General features: G+C 41.6%; 1 protein-coding gene across 1 annotated transcript in view; it reads left to right on the top strand.

The window, feature by feature from the left end:
• Positions 1 to 11467, top strand: part of LOC310927913 (low-density lipoprotein receptor-related protein 8-like) — a gene marked incomplete at both ends in the record, with an annotated part of 77349 nt that extends 65882 nt beyond the window's left edge. The window contains 6 exons of the mRNA XM_083890337.1: positions 128 to 267; positions 4321 to 4462; positions 5673 to 5825; positions 6863 to 7159; positions 8740 to 8808; positions 11124 to 11467. Coding sequence (XP_083746463.1) covers positions 128 to 267; positions 4321 to 4462; positions 5673 to 5825; positions 6863 to 7159; positions 8740 to 8808; positions 11124 to 11467 — 1145 coding nt within the window. The remainder of the gene's footprint in view (positions 1 to 127; positions 268 to 4320; positions 4463 to 5672; positions 5826 to 6862; positions 7160 to 8739; positions 8809 to 11123) is intronic.
• Positions 11468 to 15814: the final 4347 nt, after the last annotated feature.

The following is a 15814-nucleotide window of genomic DNA, read 5'->3' as shown; positions in this document are numbered from 1 at the left end:
TGCTGATACCTTGGGACACGCTGGATGGGTCAGAACAGTTTCAGCAGAGGGATCTGCACAATAGTCTTTTAATGTCAATTTTTTTTTTTTTAACGTCGTTGCTCATCCGTGTTTGTGTGTTTCTCAGACGTGGTCAACAGGCGTCTGTACTGGGTTGATTCAAAGCTGCACCTCATAGCCAGCGTGGACCTGAACGGAGCGCACCGCAGGACGCTCATGTCGTCTGCAGAGACACTGGGACACCCGTACGCTCTGGCTGTGTTTGAGGTATGTGTGTGTGCTTGGTGTGGGCCAATGTCACGCAAACCTATCTTTGTGAGGACATTTTTCGCTGCTCCACACTACTTTAGCTGACTTTTTGAGGATTAAGACCTAGTTTTAGGGTCAGTCGGGGTTAGACATTGAATTGTGGTGGTTAAGGTTAGGTTAAGGGGCTAGGGAATGCATTATGTCCATGAGTGTCCACATAAAAAATGGAGATAGATTTGTCTTTGATATTCACTCACACAAAATTAGTTTTGCAAACAAAAAAGAGATTTGTGAGCAAAAAATAAAGATTTGCAAGCAAAAAATAAATACATTTGAGAGCAAAAGACAATAGGTTGCAAGCTAACAAGTTCAAAAGTTTTGCTCGTAACTCCAACTTAACTTAATGGGCGGGGCCTACACTGGTGGATGAGAGAAGAGTTTCTATTGGTTGCCTTTGAACTGGCCTTTTGAACTCTTGGATTGAGCCAAAGGGGGGGGGGGGGGGAGCAATGTCCTACATTTATGACATCTCTTTTTTTGCTTGCAAATCTATTTTGTGTGAGTGATTAATAAAGACACAAAACTATCTCCATACAAAACCAGCGGATGTGTGTGTCTGCGCGTGTGTGTGTGTGTGTGTCTTCAGGCAGAGCAGACAAACACAAGCTAAGCATACCAAACAGAGGACATAAACATAATGCATTCCCTCACCCCACTTTCCCAAAAATGTCTTTGCTCCTCATAGTTTATGTTTCTTGGTCACACAGATATAAAACAGAAGCACACACACAGTTCACTTGCATTGACTTCCATTCATTTGGACAGACTGTAACCTTCCCCTAACCACAACATGAGGTTCTCTTAATAAGGATCAGGTTTTGATCTCCATTAGGACGACTGGTCCTGACAAGGGCAGTGTTTATGTCAGGTCCTGAATAGGTAACAAATACAAGAGCACACGCACACACACAGGGCTATTGGACTGAAATTTGGTTCAGTGCCAAGCGGTCAAGTAAATCTTCCACCTTGTGGTTTCTGTTCTTTCTCTGTGTGTGTGTGATTCTCTTGCCTCCTCTTCTTTCCTCTCCCTGCTGTGTGATTTGCAATCCTGCAGCCTCACTCTCAGACTGGTGGTAATAACATCTCCCTCGTGGCCATGTTCCCCCCAGTGGCACCACTCTCTCACAGGGGAGCTGGTCTCAGTTGGAACAGAGATCCAGATTTCTCTCAGCACTAGCAGTACAAATTTACAAGAACGAATTATTGAAAAAAGAAAAAAAATCCACTTGGGTCTAAATTGCATCTGTGAGCTCAGGGGTCATGAAACTTGTCAAGGATGATTTATTTTTGTTTTTAAAAAAAAGACGAGATTTAATCTTCCCTCCTGTGAGCAGAATAACTCCACAGTCATATAATCTAATCTAAAAGTCGGAGTGATGTCGCCGTGCAAAATGATGAAGTAAAATATTATTGTGTACGAAATATTCATATAAACATTTAATTATTGAATTAGTATTTTAAGTATGTCCATTTAGTCAAAATCATAGCTAATCATGATGCAGTATAATATTGGATCTGCCTATTACAGCGTATATTATATTATGTTGTGTTATATTGTATTATATTATATTACATAATATATTATTGATCTGATTCCAGGGAAATTCAGAGGCAAAAAAATATCAAAAGAATATTAATATATTAATAGATATATACATGATATACAATATACAATATAAATATATATGTCACTATGGAAAGTGAATTTTTTACTTTTTATATTATAGTGGAGGATGTACAGTACCATGATGCAAGGAATAGAGGAAATGGTTTGACAGTGCAGTGCAGTGGGGATGAATATTTGATGGGCGAATCCACATTTTAGGTTCTCAAAATACCAGCAATTTTGGGGATGGAGGCTGCGTGTCCCGAGCCACAGAAACACCCGAGGCGATCTCTCCGTCTCTGAAATGCTCCATAAATATTACCACACATTATTGCGTTATTACTGTCTGAATCCTTTAGATTCCCTTATTTTTTAATGTCGCTTTGCAGCGTATGCAGTCGTCGTCCGTCTGTCCGTCCTGAATCAAGATTTCAGGATGGAGCGGAGATTTGCATTATGCTGAGAGGTTAATATGGAATTATTGACCAACGATAATGATGGAAGTACGACACTTACAAATCTTTTTCCTCATCCTTTTAACCAAATGAAAATACCTGCACAACCTTGAGACTTTCTTTCTGCTGTTCGTCCAGTGACGGTCAGTACCTCAGAGTAATGAGGATAAATTCCCTCTGGTCGTCTAACACACAATTGATCTGGGAATTCTCTGCTCTCTGGCCCTGTTATGACCACAAGGTGACCTTCACGTCATGTCCACGACACAAAACCTTAGCGGTATTGAATGCTGCCAGGTCGTCGTCTTCTTCTCTATGTCACATTACCATCTCGGTCTAACTCTACACACACACACGCACACGTACACACACCTGTGTGTAGCATAGACAAATTGTCCTGCCACTCACCGCAGAGTAGCCTGTCGTCACCAAGGCAACCGCGAAGATACCTCCCGTCTGAGATTGTCTCCTTTAAACTGCTGTGTGAGTAAACAAGGGGGAGAAGCAATAAGAGTGTTTCAAATCGCTGTACGTTGATCTACTGTAAATAAATTGTTGGGTTTTTTTCCGCATTTGAAGACTTAAAATCCACTAAGAATGTGCCAGACACCGAAAACAAAGGAGTAAATCTTCTTCCAGAACGTTTAACTGTGCCATTTATCACATCCCTGCTGCTCCAGCTGAATGAAAAAAAAAGCTCATGTTGCAACTGAACCTGCATATGCATTTCAGTCACATCGGCATCCCGTCATATTTGCAGCAAAAATCCAAATTAACATCTTCTGGCTTCCTCATAAAACAGCAAATTAAACTCTATGTGGCAACAAATATGAATCAGTGTTATTCACTTGTTTTCCTCCTGTAGTAAATTAGACTTGTGAGTACTGTTGGCTGAATCACGAACAGCAACTGGACCTCTGATATCTCCTCCAGCATGTCTGCTCTCTGTCTCTGTGTTTAGATCAATTGTCCCGGGGCTTCTTATCTGTCGTCTGCGCTCGTTTGATTTTTATCCTTCCTCTTATTTCATTCGCCCATTTTCTGTCGGCTGAACATAAAGACATTTTTAAGTGCAGATTTCTCATTCACCTTGAAGGATTCTTAACATGCGTGATGTTCCGATACTGAACCCCAGCAGCAGCAGCGTTGGTACATTTTTTCTTCTACATTACCGTTCAAAAGTTTGGCCTCACTTAGAAATGTCCTTATTTTTTAAGGAAAAGCACTGTTTTTTCGATGAATATAACATTAAACGAATCACAAATACACTCTATACATTGTTAATGTGGTAAACGACTATACAACATAGATAGTCATATATAACTAGCACCTTCCTACAACATCCGCAAGGAGTCGGCTCCCCGATACCTACAGTAGACAAAGATGTGTGAAAACACAGCCTGTAAAGGTAGACCCCCTTATCAATTGGAGGAATGCGAATGGGGATTTGCTTAGCTACGGCCTGGAAAGGCAAACTCCTTTTTTGCTCAGCTATAAATGTGGAGGGCCCACAGTGCTCTGGGTCTTTCTCCAGCTAGGACCACTCCTGTGAAGATTGACCTTTTCTTTGCAAAGAAAATAAAACCTTGACGGCCGGCAGAAGTTCTCTATTTCATTCTTCACCATCAGCAGAGAAATTCCACAACATCTAATAGCCTTCTAATGTGATTAGCAAACACAGTGTACCATTAGAACACTGGAGAGATGGTTGCTGGAAATGGGCCTCTATACACCTATGCACATATTTCATTAAAAACCACACGTTTGCAGCTAGAATAGTCGTTTGCTTGCTCGTTGTTTTCCCAAACGTCATTAATTATTTTCTCGATCAGCCAATTTGCTCTGTTGTCCATAACATGTCTGATAAATGACTTTCAATGTTAAGTGTTTTGTGGACTGTTTTGTGTCTGTTTATGACTGAATGTTAAGATCTTTCCCTTATTTTTTCAGGATCGTATTTATTGGACGGACAGAGACAAGGCAGCCGTCTTCATGGCCAACAGACTGACCGGGAAAGACCTTCACACACTGGCTGAAAACCTCAACGACCCACATGACATTGTGGTCTTCCACCAGCTCCGGCAGCCACAAGGTCTGTGTGTGTGTTACTGTGATAATGTGAGCCGGTAATATCTCTGTAACCATGTCTCCATCGCTGGTCCAGGACGACCCAGGTGCATGAATAAATGATGGTTGAGGCTTGTGACTGTGGCAGATTGATCAAAGCGGCGGGAGCCACGGCAGTAGATTCACTCCACTGTCAAATCCCTGCTTCCAACCCTGGTTTCTCTGACCCTCTTAACAGGACAATCTAGATTTCAGTCCCGACTGAAGGGAGCACTTCATCTTGAAAGCCTCTTCTTTCTGTGTCTCCACCTGCCTGTCGTCCTCATCTGTGATATTCAGACTTCAGACATTCCTGCGTTTTCTACTTTGTATTTAAAAGCTGGAATAGACGTCTTTTTGGCTTAAGCTTGTTAAAAAACAACACGTTTCCATGTTCATGTTGGTCCCCTATCAGCTTATATAAGCTTTCATGATGCAATTCTCCAACATAAAGAAACTGCATTTTTCTCAATCCAGAACCAAGAGCAGAATAGCACTTACTGGAGCTGCAGAATGCAGTCCAAAAAGTCATATTGCAATTATTTTTGACAGGTATTGCAATTGCAAAATGATTCACACTTGTCACAACATATTGTTTTTGCATTTTCATAATAATAATTGTTAAAATAGAATAAAAATCATGAAGATTTGACCTCTTTTGGAGTCCGTCAGAGTAAGCTCATCAGGCCATTGAATGCCTGCAGAACTGCAGAATTGTATCCTAATGTCGTTCTAACACATTTTATATTTATCTAACAATTGCAGTGCTTTTCAATTTGAATATTGCACTTGGTCAGGTAGCAGTTTTTGTGATTATTTTGTGATTATGTTGTGATTAATTGTGATTAAGCCTAGCATTTACCCACTTTTGATCTTGTTTTTCATCCTGTGTCGCTGGATTATGTCATATCATAATACCACTGAAATCACTGGGGTTAGTCTCTTTAAGTAAGATCATTGTTTCAGGATATTTGGCACAAAAACCTGGTCAATTTCTGCCTTTTTTTTACATTTTCCTCATATTCTTTTAGATTGTGGATTTTGTTGAAACAGAATTCAGCATCATTTGGGAACAAGAGCAACTTTTTTTCTGTCTTTCTCTGACTTCCCAGGCTGAACGAGCGATAATCTTATTTCCATAAGCTCACTGTGTAATTCTTCATGTCGCTTCTCTTTCTCTCCGTCACTGTCTCCAGGCCCCGACAGCTGTAATCTGGGCAGCGTGGCCAACGGAGGCTGCGAGTACTTGTGTCTGAAGGCTCCGCAGATAACGGAACACTCGCCCAAATACACCTGCGCCTGCCCAGACGGACAGGACCTGGGGCCCGATATGAGAGGCTGTGTGCCAGGTGAGCGTGTTCATGCTTTGATAATTGATTCTTTTGGTAATCATCGGTGTATATACACTGGTAATTGAGGGTATTTAACGATCGATGGCACTTAAATGGATTTGTTGGGCGAAGCGCCACAGTGCTTGCGGTGCAGATAATGTGATTTTGCCTCACTTATAAGCTTTTGATTTTTTGTGTGTGTGTGTGTGTTTGTGGATTCTGGCCAATAAATCACAGAGTTAAAAACAGTTTTGATCTTCAGTGGAACATCAAAGGTTTTCTATGTGTGTGCAAGAATCATTGACTGACAGTAACAACATTTACAACATTTACAACAGAGGACACAAAATAATGAGAGTCAGATGACCTCGCATGACGTCCTTTTTTATCACCAGCTCAGCACAAAAGCATGTGTAATTCATTAATTAATAAATGAATATTTTATATAATAGTCTAGTAATAACCCCTCCCAGCAACATACAGTAGATAGTGAGCGAGAAAAGATTGTTGCCAAGCAACACATATTATATCCAAGAACTGGATTCAATAACATGGACCACTGTGCAATGCCAAGTAATAGAATGTAGCACAACTTCTCTGGAACTAATGTGATATGAAATGGGATGGTGATGATTTATTACACAGTAAATGGTGTTGATGGTGTGAACGCGTCCAATATCACTATGATTATTATGAACCTGTCCTGGACACAGGGGTCATATGGGAATGTTGTTTTTATGTTTTAATTTGTGTTGTTTTCTTCAACCTATTCTCCCGTCTCTGCGGATGTTGCCTATCAGGATTTTTTTTTGTTATCCAACATCAGTCCATTTACTGTATCTAAGTTTTTCCATCAAAACAAGAAGAATGAAATATGCTGCTTTTCCATTTCCTGCTGTGCTAAGATAAACTAACCCTGACCTTTGGCTTCATATTGAAGACGAAGTGAATGAACATATCTCTGAATAAGTCAAAGTACTCAAAAGAAAAATCCTTCAGACTTGAAAGTGAGTTTTTAGGCACTTTTACAATAAAAGCTCTTTTCTTTCCAGCAGTACCAAAAACCAATGCCACACCGACATCCGCACCGCCTGCCGGCCTCATACCTGGCATCAGCGCGACGGCCGCAGCAGACTCCCCTCTGCTTTCAGCGGGAGCGTCACAGGCGGACGCCACCCCGCACTTGACCACGGCTCCTTCTGAAGCCCCGGAGCCCCTCACACCGCTCACACCTCTCTCCACGCTCAAGCCCGTGTCGTCGCACGAGTCGAAGGCGCTGGTTTCTCACGCCACAGCGACAGCTATGGTCATGTCCACCACAACACCAGCGGACAGCAGCGTCTCACAGCACTGTAAGTGAAGAGAAACTGCATGTTGATGGAAGAAATAAATTGACCATAGGTGCAAAAGTGAGTGTGAATTGTTGTCTTGTGTTTCCATGAAGACGTGCTTGACGCCATGTTTATTTGCTGCGGCACCAGAGTCCAGGCACCGTTTACCAGTTAGCTTCTTTAGCGCCATTAGCGTGCCTACAGTCGAACTGGAGCGGTCTGTTTATGAAACGAAAAAGAGCAGCGCTACAAATAACCGGCCTACCTGTGTACTGTGTATGTTTGCCTCTGTTTTTAAAGTTTAGCGTTACTTTAGAGACTCATTTTAACAATCGGGAGTCGCGTAAGCATGGCGTCACACGTGTCTTTTTCCGGTAAGTTGTCATGGAAACGCGTCATGCGTTAACGTGCGTTAACGTTTTGTTCTTTGTATCACTTGAGTTATGATTAGTGCATCAAGCATGGTGGCTTAAGTTTCATGGAAATAAGGTTATATTGTCTTTATACATATACATGTATAAACAAAACTTTCCCACCATATTTAAGAGATTACAAAGTGACAATAACAAGCTAAATGGGTTAAAAAGATAATATAATATCTGTCATCTGCGTGTATGTAGAAAAACATACCTTTTTAAATACTATAAATAGTGCTCTAAAGTCAACTCTTCTCCTGTGGTTCAGGCGTTTTTGAGAGAGGTAGAGAGGCTTTTTATGTTCAGTAACTTCCAGTATTTACAACCTTTTAGCTCACTGTGTTCAAGTCTGCGTTATTGGGCAGTTGTTGGACCAAAACACTGCACCAAAACATATTCTGCGGTGCACAAATACACATTCGAATTGTCTCTGATGACGTATCATTGTCATTTTATGACTTCTATAATACATTGCTTACATAAAGCCCGTTGATCCAACCTTCTCCCAAGTACCTACATCCTCCTGCCAGAGACTCTTGTCTGTCTCAGGATTGTAATGTAGCGAACAGCCTCATTGTCGCTGTAACGACGACATTAAAGTGAGATATATCTGCAAGACCTGACAACCAGGCTGGAGTTTATTTTTGAAATAGAAGTGATGGATGTTGCCTTGCCGCCTATAGGAAATGTCTCCCTTCCCCTCCATAAAGCGAGCTCTGTGTGGGCTGTGGGGTCGTTGCATGTGTTGCGATGGGCATGTGAGCTTTTGTGTAAGTGAACATAATGTGCTCTAAATGCACACGTTAGCGAGTGCGTGGTTCATAAATGAGCGTGAGCTGCGTGGAGTGCGGCGGGTCATGGATTGCCGTGTCAAGGTCGCCGTTAAATGCAAAGCGACTCATCACTTTTTTTCCCTCGCCGCGCTCATTTTCCTTCCCAACCTCTCTGTATGTGTCTTTGTGAAACACTCACGGCTGTGCACACACACACACACACACACACAATCACCAGCCTCATTTTATCTCCCCTCTCCTGCACAATTCTTCCTTCCTTGCTTATCTGTCTAAGTCTATTCCTCACAAATTTTTTTTTTTGTTCCATCCTGTGAGCTTTTATCCTCTCTCGCGTTGCTGTGTTATCCCTAACTCCCTTTTTTTTTTTTTTCCTCATTTCATCTCTCTACAGCTGGAGGTGACCATTTCCTCTTAGGCGAGAATCTGACAGTCGCTGTGTTGGGAGTGGTCATACCCATCGGTAAGTCACCTGCAGCGTCTTTGTCTGTGTTTCAGTCCACACTAAAGGCCAGCTGCTGTCCACCTGCTGCCTATGGCCACTCTCTGTGTGTGTGTTCTCTCATCACTCTGACCCTGCTGTGGCAGGATGAGAGAATCCTGCCCCAAAGGTCTTTCTCTCAGAGTTTTTCTCATTAGTCATTTTTCTGTCTGACATTGCTGCCACGTTGCATTATTCACTTCACGCTGTGTTATGTTTGGTCCCTGCTACAGCCAGAGGACTCTTTAACAGTAAACCCTATGTCTGTGTAGTTAGTAGTGCAGTTAGGGAGTTACTTAAAGCATGTTCTATCTTACCAATCTTCTTGCCAGAAGCACCCGTTAAAAGGGGTCAAAAGGTTTTAGAGGGAATTAGCTTGTAATTGAACAGCATCCATGGGTTTTTTTTCCCCCCGCTACTAAAATGACCACTGATGCTGCAGAAATTTGATGACTTGTAGCCCATAAGTGAAGCTCCATTAGTTTGTCAAAACACTGTGTTTGTGCTCCATGTTTCCAAAATCGGGTAAATGATGCATGGAGAAGACATATAAATAAAGAATCAGCCTTATTTACTTATGACAAGGCAGCGATGGTTCATCCCAGCTACACGAAGATAGTTTTATTGTACGAAGTAGCTGCTTAGTTTATGTTGTTTGTACTGTCATAAAGTACGTGTCCACTATTTGTGTTAAAAGACAACAGTCTTTGACAATGGAGGCAATTAGAGCTGAAACAATTCATCAATTACTAAATTAATCGTCAACTTTTTTGATAATCGATAATAGTTAATTATTAAAACAAGATTTCTGATTGTTTTAGCATCTTAAATGTGAATAGTTTATTCCTTTCTTTGCTCCACACCGCAAAGAAATCATTAAAACTCAGTCATTCTGACAGACATTCGATCATCATTTCCAGGTTTGACAAACACTGATCAACGTTTTTTAACATTTTATGGACCAAATGATTAATTGAGAAAATAATCGACAGATTAATGGATTATGAAAATAAAGCTCTAGTACCCTATTTATGTTAAAAGACAGCAGTCTTTGACGATGGAGGCAGTACTATCTTAGGTAAAGTAAATTAATATAAGCCTCATCTTTGATAACAATCTTCACTTTATCTGGACAATGCTATTGTACATTATTGTTTTTATCCGCTCTTTAAAAAATGTTAATTCTTACCACACTGTTTTGAGTTAATAGTGCCTTTTAGCCTCGTAATTGTTGGTTGTTTATTAAAAGGAGGTCAGTAAGTCGAACACGCCAACAGCTGCAGAATAAATAGGCTAAAAAAAAGAAGAAAAAAAAACTTTTAAAGAGGAAACCATAAAAGACTCATTTCCCCCAGGAATATTTTCTCCTGGGTAAAGTTGGTTCTGCTCTAAGAGCTGCACAGAATGTAATCAGAATGCAAATAAAAACGTGCTGTGTTTGGAAGACACGGTCGCAGAGTCGTCTTCTCTTAATCTACAGTTTTAGACTACCGTTTAAAAGTTTGGGGTCACTTAGAAATGTCCTTATTTTTTAAGGAAAAGCACTTCTTTCTTTTTCTTTTTTTTAATATAAAATTAAATTAATCATAAATACACTCTTTACATTGTTAATGTGGTAAACGACTATTCTAGCTGCAAACGTCTGGTTTTTAATGGAATATGTACATAGGTGTATAGAGGCCCATTTCCAGCAACCATCTCTTCAGTGTTCTAATGGTGCATTGTGTTTGCTAATCACGTTAGAAGGCTATTGGATGATTAGAAAACCCTTGTGCAATGATGTTAGCACAGCTGAAAACAGTTTGAAGGGCAAGCAAAATCATTATTGCTAATCTTGTCAATATCTTGATGACATTTTCTATTCATTTTGCAACTCTTTTGATGAATGAAAGTCTGACTTTTAATGGAAAACACAAAAAAAATGTATAGGTGACCCCAAACTTTTGAACGGCAGTGTCATTTTAAAACACAATTCCAGAGTCAGGCCTCTAATTATTTGTGGAGCTGCTGATTTAGAGTCCATGTTAAAAATCTTTTGATTGGTGTTTGACCTCACTTTGACTTTGGCTGAGCAACACACACACACACACACACACACACACACACACACACACACACACACACACACACACGGCCGCTGTAACTCGCTGCTCCCCCGCCCTCTCTGTCCCCCCCGCATGTCCATGCTGCTCCTCTCTGTGTCATTTCATGCCATGGACTCGTTCTGCCTGGTTAACGCTCCCCCCTCCCTTCCCATACCCCCCCCCCCCCCGCCACTGTGTGTTAAACACATGCAGTTCCTATCGTTGCCACAGTGGTGTTTGGCCTGGTCTGCGCCGGGGTCTACCTGGTGTGGCGCAACTGGCGGCGCAACTCCACCAAGAGCATGAACTTTGACAACCCCGTGTACCGGAAGACGACGGGCGAAGGCGAGGAGGACGAGATCCACATCGGTCGGACTGATGCCATTGGGCACCACGCCCACCATCACACGTACCCGCAGGGCCTTAGCATGGGAGTGGTGGGCGCGGGGAGCGGGACTTGCCCACAGTTCATCGCCCTGCCGCTTGGCGGCAGCATGCCCGACCCGGGGACTCACTGGTACACGGAGCAGCCCATGCTCTCCGCTGCAGCGAAGTGACGGCACACAAGGAGCGGGGGAGGGACGACTTGTGGAGAAGATGGCCGCTCGGGCACACGCACACGCAGTGAGGTCACGGGTGACTTGGACTGAGTGTTAAACACACAGATGTTCACAGATGTGTACTGTGCCAATCACCTTTTTTTTATATATAAAAAAAAAAGAAAACAGAGGAACATCATTCTTAGTATTAGTAATATCATAGCTGTTCTGTGCCGGAGCTTTTCTCCGGTGAATGCTGAGAATTGAGATCTATTGCCGATGTGTTTCACTGGATCCTGCTTTGGGTCCTGTTTTACTTCGTGAGGTGTGTGTGTGCTGTGTGTGTGCTGTGTGTGAGTGTTTTTCTATTTTGTGACAGGGCTAGTGAGAGGTTCTGTTTTTGTCCTTGATGTACTCATTTTGGGCTCTGTGCTATTCCTAGTGAGAGCTCTGGGAGCGTGTGCGGAAGGAGCTCTGGAAGTGGAGCAGTTACCTGCGTTGATGGGACAATCTTAACAGATTCAGATCAGAATCAAACATAAGCGTCACTGTCTTTTTGTAGTCGACATAGTCCCACGTTTTTGTATGACGGTTTCATTCTCTTGATTGATTTCCGAGAGAGGTGACGACTCACATTTCGGTCTTTCTTTCAGGTTCAGGGGCCGAGCTAGACGAGGTGTTGTTATTTCACATCTAAGGTGTCAAGGTTTTGGGAGGAAACGGCCACGAGCATAATTCAGAAGAGGCTGCGAGGACGGAGAGAAGTAGATGTTACGCTTGGATGGACCACGACGTTCTGTAGTGTGTTCATAATTTAGTTCCATCACCTGATTTTGACTATGCACATAAATACACAGGAGGGAACAATGATCACGGTGTCACAATGTTTCCCAGTGGACAGAAGACGACGTGCACTTGCCCTCTGCAAACACACAAACAGCATGCATAATTGCTCGCCGACTGACAATGCAGCCATTCATTGTTCCCGGCAGAGACACACACACACACAGACACATGCATTATGCATGCACACGTTCAGCAAAAAAAGGGGGGGAGCCACATTCATTCAGTGGTCGTTCTCCTTCTTCTCCTCCTCCTCCTCCTCCTCCTGCTGCTCCTGCGATGGCAGACACTTTTGGGTAGGGCCATGTGGGAGAGTCCAGCTGGTGTCTGCATGATGACGTCACTGGTCATGTGATGAGGAAAATGTTACTCTGAAGTAGAGAAGCGCTGTAGGAGGCCTACTTTAATGCTGGTTTAGGTCCTGACGTGGTGGTTTGTTTAGTGCTGTGACTTCTTTCAAGAACCTTCGAATTCTAGTGTGTGTGCGTGTGCGCATGTGTGTTTTCATTGTTCGGCATGTGAGTTCATACCCACAGCCATATTTGAGACAGTTTTGTATGCTCTCTGTTGCACAACCCTCTTAGAATGCCTTCTGTATCATTCATTGCATGGAAGAACAGTGTATGGTGAAGGCCTGCGCGTGTGTGTAGTGTGTGTGTGTGTGTGTGTTGCGTGAGACACTGTGGAGAAGCTCCGAGGGTGCTTTTTGATTCATCGATTTGTAAATATGTTTTCATAAGGTTTTTTGATAATGTATAATAGAAATATGTAAAGGCAAAAGTTGTACATAAGATTTTAGATAAAAGTGTTGACAGGTATATTAATTTATTTGTATGAAGGAGAGCAATGTATTTCCCCGGATTGTAACTTTGAATTATCCACCACCAAAGTGATTTTTGTGTCGTTTCTGTGCTGTGCGTCATTGACCGTTTGTTTTCTCTGTCACGCACGGTGTCGCTCTTTCCATCCTCAGTGTTAATGAAGCCATTGTTTTCGCCTTTTTAATTTTCCTGTTTTTTTTTTTTATGTATTTATTTAAAGGACAGGGATCAGCCAACTACTGTACATGCAAAGATATACTGTAATAAGACCAAACTGGTTTCACTTTTTCATTCTCTGTAATGGATTGCTTTTGAATATCTCTATATATTGATATATAAACGGACTGAAAATTTGCTCAACGCGTGCCGTGTCATTTTCGTAACGTTTGCTGAACGGTGGCCATTTTATTGTTTCGTGAAAGTCAGAAATACAAACAACTGATCAGTGAACATGGCATTAAAGCTCCTATAGACCGGAAGTTCCAATGAATTAATTTGTTGCGTACATTGAACCGCAGAAGAAGAAGAACGTCCGTTGTGGAGGTGTTTCACGAACAACAGTGTCTTCTGACTCTGGGTCTGAAGCCATTTTTAGACATTGTTCAAACAATGTTTTGATAATTAATAGCAGTCCATCCACCGTTCCAGAGGGGGGAGCTGCGCTTCTGAGAGCTGACGTGCTAATTACGTCACTTCCAGGTACCTGGCCAATCAAAAGACAGCTGGGAAAGCTCTCGTTGGCTGGCCAATCACATCACAGTCCATTTACTGTGAGGAGAGATTTCTATCGGCTCGTTTGCAGCAACTAGGAGGTTTTTGACCATAAAACAAGTTAATGTATGTAAGTAGACCTCCATAACTCACATATATGTGCGATAGAACCACTCTATGGGAGCTTTAAATGTGCTATATATTTCCTCTCCAAAGCAGCACTAAGAGTGTTTGTGAATGATGAAACTCTCTAAATGTTATGTCTTTGTTGGTTTGGTCCATAACTGTATTAACCCTTAGTGCTCACACTGCAGGTGCACCCATGGTAAACGTCCATGGGAATACCCCACTCCTTATATGGATGTCCTGTGTGGTGTGAGTTTGGCTTTTTTTATGTCGTCTTTGAGTCAAAGTTTCTTCATAGATAATTTCTTATGAACTGTGATGCATTTCCAAATATCACAAATTCAATCTGATTTTAAACTTTCTTTTAGTACTTTTTGCTCAGGTGTGTTTATGTCATTGGTGAAAATTTAAATTAGATTGCCTATAGGTTTTGCTGAAAAAAAGCATATAAGCCACTAAATATATAAGAAATAAGTAGCCTAAATGCTCTGTGTAAGTCACGTTTTCACTATAATCTTCTTCTTTCTCTTCTGATCGGCTCGTACCAAACCAAGTGCGGCCTCTGCGACGTGACGCGTGTGTTTTATCACGTATGAATTATTGTTTTTCATTCGTAAAAAGGGAGGGATTGTGTTTTATCTTCATTCATAAGCTTCGCCGTCGTCGTACTTTTAAGCGGATCAGAGGAGGTGGTTCACATTCATCATCAGACGGGAATAAAAAACACAGCCGCGTATATAAATCCAGGCCATCGTCGATTATTAAATGGAGACGAGGCGACGCCTTCTCACTGTTGAACCTCAGCCCATTAGGAAATGATGGCATTATTAAATATATGTTATTAATCCGCCTGCAGCAGAGAAAGGGAGATAGCAAACATTCACACACAAGCATGACACGTCTGCTTTTACTCACTGTGGTGTGAAGGTCTGTTGTGGTGGGGGATGGTGCCTTTATTTACACCTATGGATCTATGTAGACCTGTGCACACACACACACACACGCACACACACACACACACGTCTTCACGTGAATCTTAAAGTAAATTCAAAGCACGGTGTTTTATTTGAAGTTTTAATAGAATGTGTGTGCATGCTCTTTATTTTATCCGCAACACTTGATATATCAAAAAAGGAGCTGATTTCATGGCCATTGCAGCATCAGGGCAGTGGAGTCTGTGTGGCTGGGGATATAATAATCCTCAGGGGAAATGAGGTGGCTCTGCTCCGTCAGATAGAAATCCAGCCTCGTCCCCGTCTCGATAATTTTTGTTTCACAAACATAATCTCAAATCTTTGCCCATTGGGCCACGGGACGACAAAAAGCCACTGGCTCACATCTGCTTTAATACATTTTAGTGGGTGTCATGTTTTTATATTTCAGAGGGATTAGATCTAATCCCTTGGATGTGATCGTTTCAGAATTCCATATATATATATATATATATATATATATATATATATACCTTCTCTTAATAGTCTTTTAATAGACATTAATAATAAAAAAGTTAATAATAAAAAAATTCAACCATTATAAAAAGAAATTCTATTCAAGAATGCAAGTAAATAACTGTAATAAAAATAATAACGTGTTTTCCCATTTTCTCTGGCATAAACCTTACATAAGGTCTTATGAATTGGTTAATCACTGTATATTGTTGCTAATTGAATGAGCGTTATCATTTACTTGGTAGGCAGTGTTGGTGCCACAGTGCCACCTGCTGGTTATGTTTGTTACAACAGCAACAAAGCTGACTTCATGAGTTGTCTCTCAGTGCAGAGATTTCCACCGCTGTGTTGCATGGTTTGCATGTTTAAGAATTCACATCATTATGTTCAGTTGTATATCATTTTATTAAAAACAA

The sequence above is a fragment of the Microchirus variegatus genome, assembly GCF_963457635.1.
Source record: "Microchirus variegatus genome assembly, chromosome: 5".
Taxonomy (NCBI): domain Eukaryota; kingdom Metazoa; phylum Chordata; class Actinopteri; order Pleuronectiformes; family Soleidae; genus Microchirus; species Microchirus variegatus.
Note: the sequence above shows the minus strand (reverse complement) of the source record. Positions and strands in the feature narration are given on the sequence as shown.